The following is a 19,257-nucleotide window of genomic DNA, read 5'->3' on the forward strand; positions in this document are numbered from 1 at the left end:
ATCGGTTTCACTAATATGCTCTGTTGGACAATAGCTAAGGATTGTATCACTACTAAAAAAAGGTTTTTTATGGCGGCCAAAACAGGTTTTCACTGGTGGTCCAAAGGCCCGCCAGAGATTAAAGGCCAATAAAGATGCAGCCTCTTCGCTTCATAGGTGTTGGTTGGCATGGAGTTGGGCTCCGGAAACAATTCTTTCAACAGGACCAATAAATTGTTAAAACTATTGTCGGACCAACCGTTTCTGGCTTTCAATCTTAGGTTCAAGCATTGTATGCAATAATGTGAAATCATTGCCACAACCCTTTGCCTCATCGTGCAAAAGTTTCTTCGCTGCCTTTTGTAATACATCGAAATTATCCAAACCACGAGCAGACCCAGCCACAACTTCAGGTTCAGCATGACGCAATATCTCTTCCATCGGCATCATCTACCGTGACATGACCATCATCGACATCATCAATTGTGTGATGACCATCGTCGCCCCAACATCATCATCCAACTCATTATCAACGGATTCTTCTACTACCACGAAATTCCAACCCTCGAACACTTCATCGTGTGTCTCTTGATTGGGAACTCGTGTGGCAGCTTGGGATCTCTCCATGGTGTGACCAATTTTTGTAGCCAACAACAAATCCACGCATCACCAAGTGTGTCTCGATTACAGAAATGCTAGTTACCAATGAACATTGCAATGTAAATCTTTTGGATGGAATGTTCTTTGGCTGTCTACTGTGTATACGATTAAGCCATGCTGCTTTTGTCCAGGCTCTCCATCCGCATAAATTCCAGGAACCTCCGAGATGCTGAGATCTAGTTAGAATGCCAGATCTTGCAGCATCTTTTAGAAAAACGATTTAAATTTACAACAAGTTCCAACCAATTGTTGGGTATTTGGTCATAATTGGGCATATTTTAATCCAAAATAAGAAGATAATAAACATGACATTCACAAATAGTAAGTGATCTAGTGGTGGTGCTTAACAGAAATATGGGCATGCTTTTTATAACATAAGCATCATCAACATTCACATAGGATTGTAATCCTAAGGATAGCATGATCAATATGTAAATAACAAGAAGAACATCAATTAGAGATAGAACCATATACCCAAAAAACGGTGCAGTGGAGGTTAAGGCATTTGTATTGCCTTCATTGTTGTTGTCTCCTGTAGCGCCGCCGTTCCCTCCTCCAGGAGTGGCACTGTTCCCTCCAGGCTCCAGCTCCTAGTGCGCCATTGCCAATGGAAGCCATCGCGATGCAGAAGAATAAAAGCAAAGCAGGCACGCTCCCCAAAAACTTGATAGTCCGCCTACCCGTGCAGGTACACAAGCGGACGGAGTTCCGGAGGCCTGCTCATCCTGTCACCTGTGCACGCAGGTGGACAGAACCGGGGAATCAATAGCTAGCATAGGAACAGAGGCACAAGGAGTTTCCAAGGAAGATCTGAGGAAGATCTGAGTGCGAGAGGAGGAGAGCAGAGGCCAGCAAGCTGTGTCTTCTGTCTGCCTTGGTGGTCGCCTTTTATAGCGTACGGGAGGGAGAATCGTTACTGCAGTAACAACGGAATCAATCCGATTTAAGTCGAGATTGATTTGTTTGTTATAGGAGTAATCACGCCCGTATTGAAATCGTATCAATTGTGCTGGATTCAATTCTCGTCCATTGCAAAATTTACGAGTTACAGGAGTAATCACACCCGTATTGAAATCGTATCAATTGCGCTGGATTCAATTCTCGTCCGTTGCAAAATTTACAAGAGTCCATTGCAAAATTTACGAGTTACAGGAGTAATCACGCATGTATTGAAATCGTATCAATTGATTGAAATAGTATCAATTGCGATGGACTCAATTCTCGTCCGTTGCAGAATTTACGAGTTACAGGAGTAATCGCACCCGTATTGATATCGTATCAATTGCTCTGGATTCAATTCTCCTCCATTGCAAAATTTATGAGAGAGAGAAGCAGCCTACCTCGGCCTAGCCAGCTCGGAGCGCGCGCGCATGCGTGTGGCTGTCCGCCCACCATCTCAACCGGTGAATAGAGACTCTCTACTAGCTCCATCTCAACCGGTCAACAGAGCCTCTCTATTACTTTAGATTTTCAAGGTGGTATTATTACCCATTGCATTAAATGTGGGCCATTGGAATTTATTAGGATTTAATTGGGCCTAGCCCATTAATCTAACACCAAATTTGTACTGCATGCGCAGTAACAAATTCTAGTTGAGATTCTGCGCAATAATACTGCAAGTTGTACTTCAGAATCTATGGCATACTCTTCCTGGCTATTTATTTAATTTATCCCTCCGGTCTATTATTTGTAGTTTCAACCGAGATGTAGATGTGCAATTGCAAATGGTTTTATTTGCATGATTTTCAATCTCACGCTCGTGCTAAGTAAATTTAGATGCACGCATGACACATCCAATCCACACGCTAACTAGCTTGCTAAACACTTTACTATGACTCGCAGTCTTATTCACCAGTTGAAAAAAGGTTGCGTAATACAACGAAAGCAAGTTAAATAACCAACTGGTACTATATATGAATTAAATTGGTGCAAGTCATGAACCGCCAAGAACACAAACATGAAATGTTATGAGCACTGGCAAGGGAACGGATTGGATATGAATGGGTCACTGGAGGGCGAGGCTTCGGCAGCCTCTTTACCCTGCCCATGACGGCGAGTGGGAAGAACAGAGGAAGAGAGCAGAGAAAATAGGATGAGAAGTGTAGATTGAATCTTGCTTAGATTAACCATAAATTCGTGGCTCTAAATAGCCTTACATTGAACTAATCTTGCTAAAACAAAGGGATAACAAAACAGCAAAACAAACTGAAACCAATCGCTAGCAATTCGCGCGGTACTATTTCTCATCCGACACGCTGCTCGTCCTTCTTCGCCGCGCGCCGTCTGCGCTCATACGTGATGCCGACCATGACATCTCTCCCCTCCTTCGCAAACAGCTCGTCCTCGAGCTGGAACGCAGGATACATGTGCCTGAATTCTGCCTCGTCTTCCCATGTCGCGTCTGCAGCCGGCTTGCCTTCCTACTGGATGAGAACCTGACGCACACCGCGTGCCAAATGAGCACGAACAGCTTTCGCCGGCATTGGCAAAACACCGCCATTGGACAATGCAAGCAGAGCAGGCGGTTGGTCCGGCGGTGTAGCCTTGAATTCCTTGAGCAGGCCAACGTGGAAGACGTCGTGGATCCGTGCGCCGGCCGGTAGCTTGAGACAATAAGCCACATCGCCTATGCGGTCGCTGACCTGGTACGGCCCGTAATATTTTAGCGCCAGCTTGCCACGACGGAACCCGGGCAGGGACGCAACCTGACGGTGAAGAAGGCGCACCCACGCCCAGTCGCCAACCTGGAACGCGAGGTCCCGATGCTTGTCGTCGTAGTATAGCTTGGAGTAGTCTTGTGCTTGGAGTAGACGCTCCCTGATTTCCCCCAAAAATTCATCACGCTCGATGAGGGCTTGGTCGACTGCACGGACGCGTGCCGAGCCTCGGTCATATTCCCGTAGCGCTGGAGGCGGCCTGCCATAGACAACCTGGAACGGCGTCGAACGCAGGGAACTCTGGAATGCCATGTTGAAGCAATATTCCGCCCAGGGCAGCCAACGTAGCCAATGCCGGGGACGATCACCGGTCAAGCACAGTAGATACATGCCGACGACGCGGTTGGCCGCCTCCGACTGGCCGTCGCTCTGGGGTGGAAGGCTGAGCTCAAGTTGAGCTTGACATTCGCCAGGCGGAAGAGCTCCATCCAGAATGAGCTGGTGAAGACCGGGTCGCGATCGCTGACGATTGAGCTTGGGATGCCATGGAGGCGGACCACCTCATCGAAGAAGGCACGCACCACAGTCGTCGCTGTGTAGGGGTGCCCGAGCGGAATGAAATGGGCGTACTTGGAGAGGCGGTCGACGACGGTGAAGATCACAGTCTTGCCGTGCACGCGAGGAAGACCTTCGATAAAATCCATGGCGATGTCTTCCCAGACATGCGTCGACACCGGAAGCGACTGGAGTAGGACCGCCGGGTGCAGGTGTTCGGTCTTGTTCCGCTGGCAAGTGGCGCACGTGCGTACGAACTCCTGGACAGCTTGCTTAGCGTGGGGCGTGAAGAAGTCCGCCCGGAATCGGTGGAGTGTGCATTCGACTCCTTCGTGGTCGGTGTGGGCATGAGCGAGCAATGCCGGCAGTGTCGGGGAAGACGCGACGTAGACGCGGTCGTCCCGGAGGATGAGGCCATCGCGGAGTGCCCAAGGTGCGCTCAGCTTGCCGCTGGTGATGTCGGCGGCGATCTTGATGAGGTCGCCGTCGGTAGCCACCTCATTCCGAAGGTCGTCGAATACCGAGAATGTTGGGCCGGAGAGCGCCAGGGCGGCGAGTTCGGCGTCTTCTGTGCGACACGATAGGGCGTCGGCCACAACGTTCATGCGCCCTGGGCGATATTCCACAGTGAAATCAAAGCCAATCAACTTGCTTACCCATCGATGTTGTGGAATTGTCGAGAGGCGCTGATCCAGGAGAAATTTCAAGCTGTAGTGGTCGGTGCGGACGAGGAACGCCCTCTCCCACAGGTACGCGCGCCAATGGCGGATCGCTTGGACGAGGCCAATCAGTTCCCGCTCGTAGGCAGCGAGTCCGGCGTGGCATGGCGCGAGTGCCCGGCTGAAGAAAGCGAGCGGACCCGCCCCCTGGTGCAGAACGGCGCCGATGCCGGACCCCGACGCGTCGCATTTGATGACGAACGACAGGGCGAAGTCCGGCAGTTGCAGTACGGGCGCGTCGATAGGGCTTGCTTGAGCTCGGTGAAGGCGCGGGCTGCATCCGGCGTCCACTGGAATGCGTCGCGCTTGAGGAGGGCCGTCAGAGGAGCCGCGATCGTGCCATAGTTACGGATGAACTTGCGGTAGTATGCGACGAGGCCGAGAAACCCGCGTATGGCGCGAACAGAACGCGGATGCGGCCAGTCGGCCACCGTGCAAACCTTCTACGCGTCCATGGCCACTCCGTCGGCAGAGACGACGTGACCCAAGTAGCTGATCTGGCGTTCACTGAAGTGGCACTTCGAGCACTTGAGGACAAGGTTGTTGGCACGGACGATGGTGAGCACTACCCGGATGTGCTGAAGGTGTTCGGCCCATGTCCTGCTGTAAATTAGAATGTCGTCGAAAAACACAAGGATGAACCTTCGTAAGAACGGCGCGAGGACAGTGTTCGTTAGGGCCTGGAACGTCGCGGGTTCGTTCGTTAGGCCGAATGGCATGACCAAGAACTCAAAGTGGCCCTGGTGACTGCGGAACACCGTCTTGTGGACATCATCGGCGTGCATGAGGACTTGATGGTACCCCGAACGAAGGTCCAACTTGGAGAAGAAGTGCGCGCCGTGGAGCTCGTTGAGTAACTCGTCGATGACCGGAATGGGAAATTTGTCCTTGGCGGTGACCGTGTTGAGCGCGCAGTAGTCCACGCAGAAGCGCCAAGAACCGTCGTGCTTGCGGACGAGTAGGACTGGCGACGAGAACGGGGATGTGTTGGGACAGATGATGCCCTGGGCCAGCATCTCAGCACATTGCTTCTCCAGCTCGTCCTTCTGTAGCTGGGGATAGCGGTATGGCCGAACCGCGACAGGGGACACACCAGTCTTGAGGTGAATGCGGTGGTCGACGGTTCGGGCCGGCGGAAAACCGGTTGGAAGCGCGAAGAGGTCGTCGAATTCCGCCAATAGGGACGGAAGGAGATCGTCGGCGTGGATCGCAGCGCAAGTGGACGCGGGGCGTTCGTCGAGGACGCCGTATAGCATGACCTCCCGGCAGCCGCGCCAAATTGCCATCCGCATGTTGATGAAGTCCCACAGTATCGGTCCAAGAGTGCGTAACCACTGTGTGCCCAGGATGATGTTTACGCATCCAAGGTGGAGCGCGTAGCAGTCGACGTCGAATACCTCGTCGGCAACACGCAGGTGCAGGCCATGCGCAATGCCGGGGCTGGTGAGGCGATCTCCGTTTGCCACCACCACACGGACACCATCGCGGACCAGCGACAGCGGAATGCCGAGGCGGAACGCAAGGTCAGCGTGGATGAAGTTGTGGGTGGAGCCGGAGTCGACGAGGGCCACCACCTGTTCATCCGCGAGGCAGGTTGCCAAGCGCATTGTGTTGGCGCCATCAACACCCGAGATCGCGTTCAGCGATATGTGTGGCTCGGTGTCCTCATCTTTGTCGGACGAGTCGTCATCGGGATCATCCGCCGTGTCGTCGTACTCGATGTAGAAGAGCCGTGCGCACCGGTTGCCGCGGACGAATTTCTCGTCACAGTTGTAACAGAGCCCTTGTTTGCGGCGCTCTGCGAGTTCCGCCGGTGTCAGACGACGAAACTGGCGAGAGTTCACGTCGGGCACGGCGGCCACTGCTGTCGGAGCCGGGGAGGCGCTAGCGGCCGGACACGACGCAGCTGTGCGCGCAAACTGCTTGCTGACGGTGCGCGATGGGCTGAAGTTGGCTTTGTGTTCATACGCACGTGCCAACCCCATGGCTTCCTGAAGATCTTCAGGCTGATGGAGCTCCACGTCGATGCAGATGTCATCACGGAGGCCCGCCGTGAACAGTTGGACTTGCTGCCGTTCGGTGAGGAGATCCGTCACACGGCTGGACAAGGCGAGGAAGCGCTGCTGGTAGGTGGCCATCGTGGTCGACTGTGAGAGGCGCTTGAGTTCACCCAGCAGGTTGTTGCGGATTGGTGGACCATATTGGGCGTAGCATAGCTCCTTGAACGTGTCCCAATCAGGCGGCCCTTTGTGTTGCTCGTAGTGGAAATACCACTCCTGAGCGGCACCGGTGAGATGGTATGTGGCCAACCAAACCCGATCCCCATCCGGCGAACGCTGTGCACGAAAGAACTGTTCACAGTGATTAAGCCAATTGAGATGATCGTCGGAGCCATCGAACTTTGGAAATTCAAGCTTGTAAATGCGAGGAACTGCGTTGCCGGAGTTGGCGTCGTGCTGTGCGCCGTGTCTAGCATGCGGCGGCGGAGGTGGTTGTGGGGGTGGTGGGGGAGGTGGTGGTGGTGGTGGTGGTGGTGGTGGTGATTTAAGGAGGCCACCGCTGGTCAGACGTGGACCAGAGGAAGTGGAGGAGGACTGCTCCAAGGCGGTGATGCGGGAGGTTGCGACAGCGACAGAACGACTGAGATCGGCGAGGTCACTTTTGGAGGCCAAAAGCGAAATGCCGCTCAACACCGTCGCCATGGATTCCTGAAGCTTTGCCAGTGCGTCGGCATCAGTGGATGGCTGCGTGGAGGAGGAGGATTGATCTGGTGATGGCTGCGTGGAGGAGGAGGATTGATCTGGTGCCATGGTCTCTGATACCAAGTTGTTATGAGCACCGGCAAGGGAACAGATTGGATATGAATGGGTCACTGGAGGGCGAGGCTTCGGCAACCTCTTTACCCTGCCCGTGACGGCGAGTGGGAAGAACAGAGGAAGGGAGCAGAGAAAATGGGATGAGAAGTGTAGATTGAATCTTGCTTAGATTAACCATAAATTCGTGGCTCTAAATAGCCTTACATTGAACTAATCTTGCTAAAACAAAGGGATAACAAAACAGCAAAACAACTGAAACCAATCTCTAGCAATTCACGCGGTACTGTTTCTCATCCGACACGCTGCTAGTCCTTCTTCGCCGCGCGCCGTCTGCGCTCATACGTGATGCCGACCATGACATCAAAAAACAAATTTAGTCCACCAATAATCATTGAATACTCTCATGTATGATTGTCGATTTATGATACTCGAGGAAAAAAATAATTTGGATAAACTAAAAATTAATGTAAGTTCGAAAGGTAGGGAAACATGATAAATTGTGTAACTACACCTCAACGAACACTGAGAGCCATCTTGTTGACGTGGTAACTTCCCATTTTAACAGTTCGATCAGTCTAAGGCTCAAAAGGTGGAACCAAATAAGCCTTGTACACTCAACATAAACCCTTGTAGAAATGATCGACAGTAGCACTAAATAAGCTATAACAGTATAATTAACCATTATATTCCTAAGACTAACTAAAATGCACTCTCTCAATCTTATTTGCTTTGTGCTGCCATATAAAATTACAGGCATGTTGAGTTACATGTAGCAAGCACTCCATGACATTTAACTAGGTGAGCATGACATATACGCCGTTCATAAAAAACATACAACAACGGAGTCGAACTAAATGAAGTGATGATAAAAAGAACCTACAATGCAACGGAGTAAGTTACTCCCTCTATTTCATATTACTAGCCAAATACTCCTGCTTTGCAATAGATTAAAACAAATTAACAGTGATATTTTTGGGATAATTTTGTACCCATGTGTGTTATATTGTACAGGTGAAATATGATAGAATCATATATTTAGAGGAATTATTTTATAACATTAAAGTACATGGATAGTTGGTAGAAAATATGATGAAGTAGGTGGTAAATAAAAAAAACAACTATACTTGGTGAGTGGTGACAGATTCACTGCTACCATCGTTGTCTTCTTCTAATATAAAAAGAGTATGATAAGTCGTTTAGTCAAAATTTTAAGTTTGACACTATACTGTGCATAAAGCTTTCATCTGCGCAAAAACCGAAATTGGGAGAGGAGAGCGGCGAGGGTAAACAAGGTTTTGCCTTTACCTCAAAGGCAGCAATGGCGGTCGTCGGGTGATTGTGGCTGCGGCGCGGGCGAGCGCCAGTTGCGGCTGTGATCCTGCCAGCACGCGCATGCCTTGGGGGATCTCTCTGAAGCAGCCGCCGGCGGCCGGCCGGGGATCGGATCAGGCGGTCTGTTGCCCATCATTACCGTAGTGGGCGAGGGATCCCTCATCAAGAAAATGGACATTTACCCATCTTCAAAACACGGTTTCGCTAGAATGCCATCTTCAAAACGTGATCCGATAAAATGCCAATATCAAGGCCACGCAACTCGCCGGATTGCCATTTTCTCATTTTCTCTTAATTCCGAAATCATTTTGCCTCTTCTTTATGGTGATTAGACAGAAATGCCCTTAGGGCCAATGGAAGGTCCATCTCTTCTCTTTCTTTCTCTCCTTCGTTTTGTGCCGCCGGTGGAGATGGTCGAGCGCAGCGAGGTGGTCATCGTCGTTGCTGATAAGGGCGTCGACCTGTCGGGGATGCAGTGGAACAAGTTGGCGACGACGGTGTGGGACAGGGCGAGGCCGAGCAAAGGCCATGGGGCTTGGTTGATGGCAGCGATCAAGAAAATGTCTCAGTGGCGGCTCCGAGCTTCGGCGAGATGACGCCAACTCATTCCATTCAATGTGAAGCCATGCATGTGCATCCATGAGGTTGGTTAGGTCCCAGGGATGGTGCATGCGCAAAGAATCAACGAGGGGGTCACCGGAGCGGAGGGAATCGAAGATTGACGCCGGTAGCCAAAGTTGGAGAAGACAATGTCGATCTCCCTCCTTGATGCTCCAATCTTCTCGGTTCTTGAGGGGTTTTAAAGAGGACCTCAAGGAGGAGCTGATGGCGCGGTGGCTTGCTCCAGGATGGGTGAGGAACCGGACATCGACGCTGCTGAAGCGGCGGCACTCCAGAGCACGCTCCAGGACGACGATGGCACGGCGGTGTTCCCGTTGCTACAATGGATCAAACGCGATGGCGTCAAAAGAAAATTTGTTCGGCAAGATGAGTTGAGTATGGAACGCAAAAGGGACAAGGACGACCGTGGCTTGGTGGTGAATATGATCATCGTCTTCATCTCGGCCAGCGATGGGATTGAGACCAAAGAGGCAGCCCATGCTTGTTCTCTCGATGTGGTCGGCAGTAGGGTGGAGAGTGAGATGGGGCGACGGAGTTGGGAGAAGACCATAGCTGCCGACGCTGCCGCCACTCAATACGCCGGCGAGGCCATGGCGTTTTGTCCCGTGCTCGCCGCGCTCATGAGGAAGGGCAATTTCATCTCATCATCCGGTGGAGGAGAGAAAATGATTTCGAAAATGCACAAAATGGCCAAAATGGCAAAGTGGTGGTGAGTGCGTGTTTCATATTGGTATTTTAGCGAAACGTATTTTCGGAATAGTATTATAGCAAAATCGTGTTTTGAAAGTGGCTAAATGTCCCTTTTCCCTCCCTCGTCCCCGCGCGCCGGAGATTGCTTGCCCCCGGGACACGTGCCGTTCGACGGCGCATCGACAAAGGCAGGAAGGTAGCACCAGCGCGACGGCCCCGAGCGGCCGCCGGCGGCCGGAGCGGCCCTGCTCCCTCCCGCCGCCGATTGCGGCTTCCTGGAAAAAAATGTACGGCCAAGCCTCAGCCCTCAGAAAGCTGCAGATGTTGATTTTTCAATATATTTTTTTAGAAAGGGAAATGCTTTGGGTTGACCTGATGGTTGACTAGTCGGCTCCCCCCAACCACCACGTGCGCCCTACTTCTTTGTCCGCCCACTCTTTCTCCCGTCATCAGATCTGCCTGGTTCTCTTCTTCAAGAACACGGTTTCTTCAATCCTGGCGAACCGACTGTCCGTGAAGTACTAAGCTACAGCTACAGGTGCACAGGCTATTTCACTCTCTTCTACCTTCTTGTTGCAGCTTGATTTTTGATTTATTTGCACATTTTGCATGACAGAAGAGCGAGATCATGTTAATTTCTTTAGGAACTAGATCATATGCTTCTTCTTCTTCTTACATAATGGAATGGCGCATTACAAGGATTTAAGATGTAGCACCATGCGCATGGAAATTCACACAGTCACTCCAGGTTGCGAGGGTTCGATTTCAGTTCAATTTCCCCACCATTTGTTTTGCAAAAACACGACAGAGTACAAATGTACAATGTCCAATGTGTGTGCGTCTGTAGCTTTAGGACACGCTTAATCTTGAAGTTGAACAGGTTGTTGAAACTTGAAAGAGAACTGATGCTATTCGAAGACTACATCTTCTCCAAACTTGTTACTACCAACAGACTAGTATCTTAATTCATTGAGGTTTGTTATGCTCCAGAAGGTGGTACCTCTAGCTACTGCCATACTGGTACCACCAAGTATGAAATGAGATCCAACCGTTCAATCAACAAGGGCACGGTTGGAAAAGATGTGAAACAATACTGGAGACTGGAGAGGGCTTACGATGAACAGCACGCTTGTCTATCAACGCCGCAATCTCTTTCCATGTAGTCAAATCCTTGATCTATTCTTTACATGAAGTTACCTTTTTAGCCTTTGTGTGGTTATACCCTCCACCTGTGACTTCCTGTTAGGAGCTGTACCGGCAAGTACCTGGGTCTTTCCATCTTAATGGACATACGAGATACTAGGTACGTACCAGGAGGTACAAAGGACCGTAAAAAAACTCTAATTCATTATTCAGAACTAGCACATTGAGGAGACTCTTGGGGTCTAGTGGCTAGCAACACGGGTGGTGTGCTAGCCCGCCCACATTCGAATCCTCCCTTGTACAAAAATATTTTGGGGCTATCTTCTCCTCAACTCTCTCTCTTTCTTTAGAATTAGCACATCAAAACTAAAGGAAGGATAGAAAAAATCTGAGATCCGCCGGTTCCACCTCATGAGTCAACTTTTCTTTTTAGAAAGAATCCAATTGCTTTTTTCTGTAAGTAGCTAAGACTAATATAGGTTGATCTTGTTCATTAATTGAAAGATTTTTTTTTGGGGGAGGGGGCACATGAAGCTACGCTAAATGGATGGCCTTATATAAAGTGGTGGACCCAATAATTTCGACCATTAGATGAAAACAAAATCCCCTGTCACCCTTCATCCTGGACCCACATCATTTCTTTTCCTTCATCTTGATGTCCAGTGCTGTATCGGAACCATTCTCACATATTTTCAAAAGTAATAAAATTTGGTTTAAGAGAACGTGAAAAATATTTGCCATGCATATACGTATAATGATTAGGAGAAGAATGAAAAAAAGGTACTATGATCTTAAAACAGAGGCCAACTGTGAGAGGAATGTTTATGCATACAAGGCCATCATTCTTTCATATATATAAGGATTTTTTTAGATCTGTACTGCCATAAATAATTTCTAACATATAGTATATTTTTGAGACAACATGCTAAGATTAGCTGTCTTGACACATTTGTATCTTCAAAATAGCATTGAATTGTTGTTGCTCCAGTAGGGCTTTCAACTACTATTTTCGATAAAATTCAGAGTAAACTGGAAATCGTACACATGATCTCCTCAGAAAAGTATTCCATGCGTTTTATTGGCTCTGCATACTATAAATTACAGAAAAACAATGAATATGTTGCTTTGACTAATCTACCATCTTCATGAATCTGCAGGCACAATATAACAACATATTCTGTGCCACTCATATGGGAGACTGGTATGAGAAACTTTCACAATCTTTTAGGGATACTGCAAATGAAGTATTGGCAAAAGCAGATATTGATCCAAATGTTAGGTGCTTCACAAGAAGGCAGATGAAGCACATCACAAACAACTACGGCACTGTCCTGGGAAAAGGAGGTTTTTCTGTGGTGTACAAGGGAAAACTTGATAATGGCCGTTCAGTGGCAGTGAAACAATATAATTGGAGAACACAGAAAAAGGAGTTCACAAAAGAAGTGATCATACAGTCCCAGTGTAGCCATAGGAACATTGTTAGGTTATTGGGTGGAGGCAGATGCTCCAATGCTGGTCACTGAGTTTGTCCCCAATGGGAACCTTTCTGAACTTCTGCATGGGAAGAGTGGCCAGCTTCCTGTCTCATTAGAGACACGCTTCCAGATTGCATTGGATGTAGCAGAAGCACTTGTATATATGCATTGCTCCCAAAATCATCCAATCCTTCATGGAGACATCAAACCATCAAACATACTTCTAGGTGACAAGCATGTGGCGAAGCTATGTGACTTTGGAATATCTAGGCTTCTCTGTATGGACAATGATGAACACACGGGCTTTGTTATAGGAAGTAAAGGATACATGGATCCAGTGTACTGTGAGACTGGACGACTAAGCCCAAAATGTGATGTCTACAGTTTTGGGGTTGTTCTTTTGGAGCTCATCACCAGAAAGAAAGGGATTGATGACCAGAGCAGAAATCTAGCGGGAATGTTTGCTCGCTCAAGTAGAGATAAAAGACATGAACTATTTGACAAGGAAATTGCAGCCGATGAGAATATAGACTTTATAGAGGAAATTGCAAATCTTGCACTTGATTGTTTAAAGTCTGAAATAGAAGATCGGCCGCAAATGAAAGAAGTTTTGAAACAGCTTTGGAGTATCAAAAGGTCAGAGATATTGAGACAGGAGAGAAGGCTTGCAGAGTTGAGAGAGAGAAGGATCATGACATTAAGGGAAATAGAGGTCATGTTGCGTGGATCTGGCTTTGAAAGATTTGTTACAAAAGCGGACATAGATTCCATCATAGGTGACCCAGAACAGGAATCAACCTCAGAGACATTTTCAGGAAAAAGTGATGTTGCCATGGGCAAGGTTTACATGGGACGTTTGAAAAACACTCCATTGATTGTGATAAAGATGTCTGTGGAAGTTGATGAGGATTGGAAACAGACATTTTTTTATGAGATGATCATGCAATCTAGAATTAAGCATTGGAATGTTGCCAAGCTTTTCGGCTGCTGCCTAGATCATGTCGATGCCCCAGTATTAGTCTATGAGTATGGTGAGATGGGCTTGCATGACGCTCTTTTTGGTAAGGCGTGGCAGAGTATTGAACATCCTTTCACTTCCTATGTACGTCTACAAATTGCTACTGATGCTGCAGAAGGCCTTGCTCACCTTCACTCATTTGACATGGTTCATGGCGATGTCAGAACTGCCAATGTAATAGTGGATGGTTTTTCTGGATCTAAGCTCGAAATGCCTTGAATTAGTACATTTCCGGCAAAGATTGCTGGTCTTGGAACAACAAAGCTCCTTTCCTTGGACAAGGCTCAGTATGCAAGATTTCTAACAGAGAACATACATTACAAGGATCCACACTTCCTAATAACTGGGCTCATGACTAAGGAACACGATGTGTATGGTTTTGGAGGGGTTCTTGTGGAGCTCTTCACAGGAAACAAGATTCAAATGCACGACATAAATACGGTAATTAAATATTTTGATAGCGTATTTGCTATATGCCATCATCTTGTGGAAATTAAGGAACTAGCTTCGTGGTGTGTTGCACCCGAGGTTACAGAAAGGCCAACCATGGCCAAGGTAGTACGATGCCTCCACGATATCTTGAAAGATCAGCGACGGCCTTGCCCTTGCCCCTGCAAGTCAATGCATTAGGCCCTTTGTTTCGGCTTAGGCTTTAGAACAGCCAAATTATTAATGAGATAAAACAAACAAAAAGGACCTTAGTTTGCAATGTAATTTCAGGCTGACAAGTGGCTCATAACTCCAGAATTGTGATATCGGAAGTCACTCCAAGTTGCCAGTAACTGTGACTTAAATGTTACAGTATATTATATGTTTGCCAGTCAACTTAGACAGTGATAATATTGTTGCTGCGGTTTTCTACTACGATTCGCGCAAGTCTTGGAGGCACAGTTCGAATGCACTATGATACTAATATAAAAGCTGTTCGAAGTGCTTTGGACGATCATCCAGCTTTTGTCCAAGATTATGTTTTGGTGTAGTACTGATATCCAGTTTTACCCCCGTGTCAAAAATAATAATATAAAAAAACAGTTTTACCCAACACAAACAACCCTCGCGACCTTGGAGAGACCTTGGTTCTTGTTTTCTGGAATGTTATCCGGTTTGGCAATTGCAACGTTTCGAGATATTGCGCCAGATGGTAACTGTGATACTGAGTTCTGATGTAGAGACCGTATTTTCGTGAACTGCACTGTCGATTGTAAATGATTTATCAATTGTACAAACTTAGACGCTGAGTATTGTCTCACATCTTTTATGCTGCTTTAGATGTCTATCGAGAGCAAATTAGCAACGAATGCCTGTGTTTATTACGATAGCTCCTTTTGTTGCGAGTATCTTACACTCAACATGCACAAAAACGCCTAGATAAGAGCAATTCAAGAACTAATCATTCCGCACCCAACAAATTGGTGCGCTCTATTTAACCTTTTCTTCTGCAAGGGACACAATAGAACACTATATACTCCTTGTGTATAGATATTAACACCACACCAGCCGTGCAAAAGGATGCTAAATCCTGACATATTGGATGCTTTACGGTTAGGATTTGTTGGTTCTCAAAGTGTACAAGCAAAGAAAGCTCAAACTGCCACGAATGCGACGTCTCTACTCAAAGTCCGGGAATTGCTTCCAGGTTGTACTTCTCTGATGATGTCAGGCCATTCTCTGGGCCCTGCTGTGTTCTTGGTTGTTCCAGCGCGTTCAGCTTCTGAAGGTAGGAGTAGGAGGCATTGGGATTCGGCGGTGGGATCGGGTTGCTTATTTTGCTTGCCAGGAACCGTCTGATGAGTCCTCTGAGGAATGGAGCCATGGTATCTGGCTCATACTCCAGGAAGTACATGATTCCCCCCATGCACATGCAGAAAAGAGCCACCTGCAATGTTTTCCGGGTAACTGTCAGCGGATCTGCAAAATATGATCATCTACTAACCAAGGGGCACACTGACTTCAAACATGATCCCTTCCAGTTATCAAGGCAATAGGCAAATTGTGTAGAATTAAGAACTTAGGACTAATGTTGGTTTACACTGCTCTTCGACACCAGATTACTTTGAAATAAGCTAGAGTATTGCAAGTAATCCTCATGTAGTTTTTGTCCAAAGTAGAAAAACAAACTGAACAATGAAGAAAAATACCTCAGCGTTTTTAATATTTGGGAGCAGATGGCGGTTGATTAATATATACCACAAAGAATCCCCTGCGCGGGGAAGTACATAGAGAGCTAGCTCAGCTCTTCTGGCTTTCTTTTCCAAAAGAATAGAAAGACCAGACATCAGACCAGCAAACCAGTACACAAGTTTGTGGTCTTTGGTTGCAACTTTACGATGCAAACAGATGGCAGCCTAGCAATGAAACCAGACGGATATTATGATCATGAAACATTTACTAGTATTTGTTAAGGACTGTCCTCGACAATTACCTGGAAGAATGTAACAAAAGCAGACAAAAAGAGCGTACCTGGAAGAATGTAACAAAAGCAGACAAAAAGGTCGTAGAGCGAACTGCACCCACAAGAGCTCGCCAACAAGTTGCAGCTGGTGATTCCAAGAACTGATATTTTTGATACAGAGATTCCATCATTAGGTAATTAACATAGAAGATGGATATGTATGAACTACAGGATAATGAAAAAGTAAGAAGATTCATTGTGCTAATCTTGTTGAGTGCTCGGGATGTTGCTCAATATTTTGTTTCACTGGCAACATATATAACTAAAAAGCAATGCATGCATTTTGCATTAAGCAAAATTAAAGTGTCTGTGCACTGTGCATGAAGAGTACAAAGATAGAGATGTGCTATAATTTGAAGGCTTGTACAATTGGCTTATACTTGAGGCATCAAATTTTATTTGAAAGAAAAATATTTCGATCAAGCAATAGCATAAGTGGGAAACAAGATTAGAAAGTTACCTTTTGAAGGCGTAGAACAACAAATGGGACAAATGTCAATGAGAAATACAGAGGGAATGTTTTCTTGAACGTTGATGAAGAGACACTGACATTATGAGCCAAGCACGATGCTCTGTCAGGATGTATCACAGAACATGGAATAATGGGTGGACTTTTTGTTAAATTTATCAAATTTGAATTCTTCTTGTTAGCTAAATAGGCTGAGAGACCAATGAGATCCACATGACCACCTCTGCAGCAATCTCTTACAGCCTTGTAAACAGGTTCTGCAACTGGTCCAGTCTTTTGGATGAAGTCTTGGTACGATTTAGGTAAGCTTTCAGGCCTCATAACGAAAGAATACATAACCTGGAAGGATATTTCATATGATTATATAGATCTTATCTCCATAACAGGATAATAATCCCAAAGCAAATCGGTCAACTTCATCTTGTTACCTGGGCAGACGCAAGTGAAAAAAGTAATGCATCTCCATGCCTCCAATGGCTTCCCCAAAAGTGAAATCTGTTCTTAGACTTTGCAGAATTATATGCACACTGTAAAAACCAAGCATCAATACATGAGGAAAAGGGCCATACATGCATCTTCACCATATAAAATGCAACAGTTTAGCAGTTGGTGACCTGGGCAAGCCTTGCCAGAAGATATAGAGAAAGGGTGCGCCTCCTACTTGAATCATCTAGCGCTACTATCGCCAAGCCTGCCACCGAACCTGCTAATATTCTGCTCCATCACGCCTTCAGTTGAGTCCATGAACATTATTCGAGGTAATCTTATAATAAAAAATTAACATGCTTTGGACCTATCTACTTTTTAGGGACCATCCCAGATTCAAGAACTGGTTAGAGGTACACATGCGTTGCAGATGTGTTGTAGTGAATCAGACAAGATAAATAGACACAAAACAGCATAAGCATAGAGTTACTTACGCATTAAATGGTGTTTCCTTTTTCCGAAATCTCCGAAGGAAACATCGAAGTGCATGATATGATCCAGTGAATCCTCCAAAAAGTAATCCTACCCGGCAAGCTTCCTCCCTCACTATTAGATCTTTCTCCGAAACCAGTTGCTGCAAATTAGAAAAGAAAGTTATATCAATGACATCTTATTTGAACTTTGTAGTATACTAGTAGTAGAACAGTAAATATTTGTCAGAAAGGGAAGTTTGGGAACTGGACCAATTATTTTATTTTTTAACCTTTTCTTAGTAATATTTTAAAAATAAACCATCCAGTATTTTGTTTTAAATGAACCTTTCGGCCATGTCACGCCTGATGGCAAGGCAAAACAGTGAAAACACATGCTACACCATATGCTATTATCTCGGTGTGGCAGAGGTTATTTTTCAAACATTATTAACAAAAGGTTCAAAACTTTTTTTAAGAAAAAAAAATCACACTGGATAGCCTCACAACAGGGATCGAACCATTTAATGCATAGCAAGAAACATCCCTCCAACAGGTTATTTGATGTGCTTCAAACACTACCAGCTGGTCCTACACAAGTACTACTAGTACCAGCTCATTACCAGTTCACCACTAACTATTCAAGTAAATGAACATAGAGCAATAGATGTAACATCACAATCAAGACCAGCATAATATGTGACCCTGTCCTTTGCTAACACATTTGCACGCCCTAATGTGCGTGTGTCCAAGCTCCAACAGTTAAGCACCAAAACCCCCAATTCCACTCCAATTAGCCAACCGAAACAAGATGAAGTAAATTCGCACAGCCGAATCCCAGTTCCCGGCCAAATTCTCCGAATAATTCCGTCCAAACTAAACTAATCTAATATGGGGCGCAGTTGAGCACTAACCGAAAGAAATTTGCAAATTCAGGTAGGAGGAGAGGAGCAAGGAGGACCTTGAGGTCGAGGAGGGAGGAGTAGGATCTGCGGCGGGCGAGCTTGAAGGCGCGGAGGAGGATGCCGATGCCGACCCGGACGCCGTAGGAGAGCAGGAAGCTCTGGCACAGGTTCCCCGCCGCGTGCGCCGCGCACGACTCCCCCTCGTGCCCGCAACCCCACCCACCACCACCACCACCACCGCCGCCCTCCTCATCTCCATCCACCCCCTTCCCGTCCCCATCCCCATCCCCTCCTCCCCCGTGCTGGTGGCGGTGGAGCTCCTGGATGGCCTCCCGCAGCCGCTCCTCCGCCTCCCGCAGCCTCCGCGCCGCCGCCTCCGACGCCGGCGCGGCCTGCTGCGGGGTCGGCGGGTGAGCGGCGTCAGGGGGAGGAGGGGGAGAGCGCGGGCCGAGGGTGGGCTCGGCGCCGGCGGAGAGGTCGAACGACGGCGTCGAGAGGAACGGCATGGCCGGCGCCGCGGCGGGGTGGGCCCCGCCTGGGATTCCTCCGCTTCGGTGGCTGGCGTCGTCGTCGTGCTTCCTCCCGCCGCTGCTGGCTCGTGTCGCGACTTCCCGCGGGGTTGGATTATTAAGCGATGATAATAATAAGATTGGAGGTGGTTACGGGTGGGCACTGGGGCGGGTGACGCGTCGTGCGTGCGACGGACGGCTTTGCACCTGCACATTTGCACGGAACGGAATGTACTACTAGGCGCCTACTACAAGTGCAAGAGATGGGATCATGGGAAAGGTATGGATAACCTCGGCCTATTTACATCCCACCCAAAATTTTACACCTTAGTCACATAGAATATTTAACACTTGCATAAAA

General features: G+C 47.5%; 1 protein-coding gene and 1 pseudogene across 2 annotated transcripts; one reads left to right on the forward strand and one right to left on the reverse strand.

Annotated features, from left to right (window-relative positions):
• The first annotated feature begins 10,333 nt into the window (after positions 1 to 10,333).
• On the forward strand, positions 10,334 to 14,933 carry LOC127779792 (wall-associated receptor kinase-like 10; annotated as a pseudogene).
• Positions 14,934 to 15,041: 108 nt separating this feature from the next.
• Positions 15,042 to 19,015, reverse strand: LOC127779791 (uncharacterized). 2 transcript variants are annotated; one of them, XM_052306693.1, is made up of 8 exons: positions 18,444 to 19,012; positions 17,507 to 17,646; positions 17,201 to 17,300; positions 17,015 to 17,113; positions 16,578 to 16,925; positions 16,126 to 16,218; positions 15,804 to 16,010; positions 15,042 to 15,541 (listed from the first exon to the last, which is right to left on the reverse strand). In XM_052306693.1, the coding sequence occupies exons 1-8, from the start codon at positions 18,891 to 18,893 to the stop codon at positions 15,278 to 15,280; spliced, it is 1,701 nt and encodes a 566-aa protein (XP_052162653.1). In that variant the 5' UTR covers positions 18,894 to 19,012; the 3' UTR covers positions 15,042 to 15,277. The 2 variants fall into 2 exon arrangements, with proteins under 2 accessions (XP_052162653.1, XP_052162654.1); XM_052306694.1 differs by lacking the exon at positions 15,804 to 16,010 and having other exon boundaries at positions 18,444 to 19,015.
• Between the last annotated feature and the right edge of the window lie 242 nt (positions 19,016 to 19,257).

This window comes from Oryza glaberrima, chromosome 7 (assembly GCF_000147395.1).
Source record: "Oryza glaberrima chromosome 7, OglaRS2, whole genome shotgun sequence".
Taxonomy (NCBI): domain Eukaryota; kingdom Viridiplantae; phylum Streptophyta; class Magnoliopsida; order Poales; family Poaceae; genus Oryza; species Oryza glaberrima.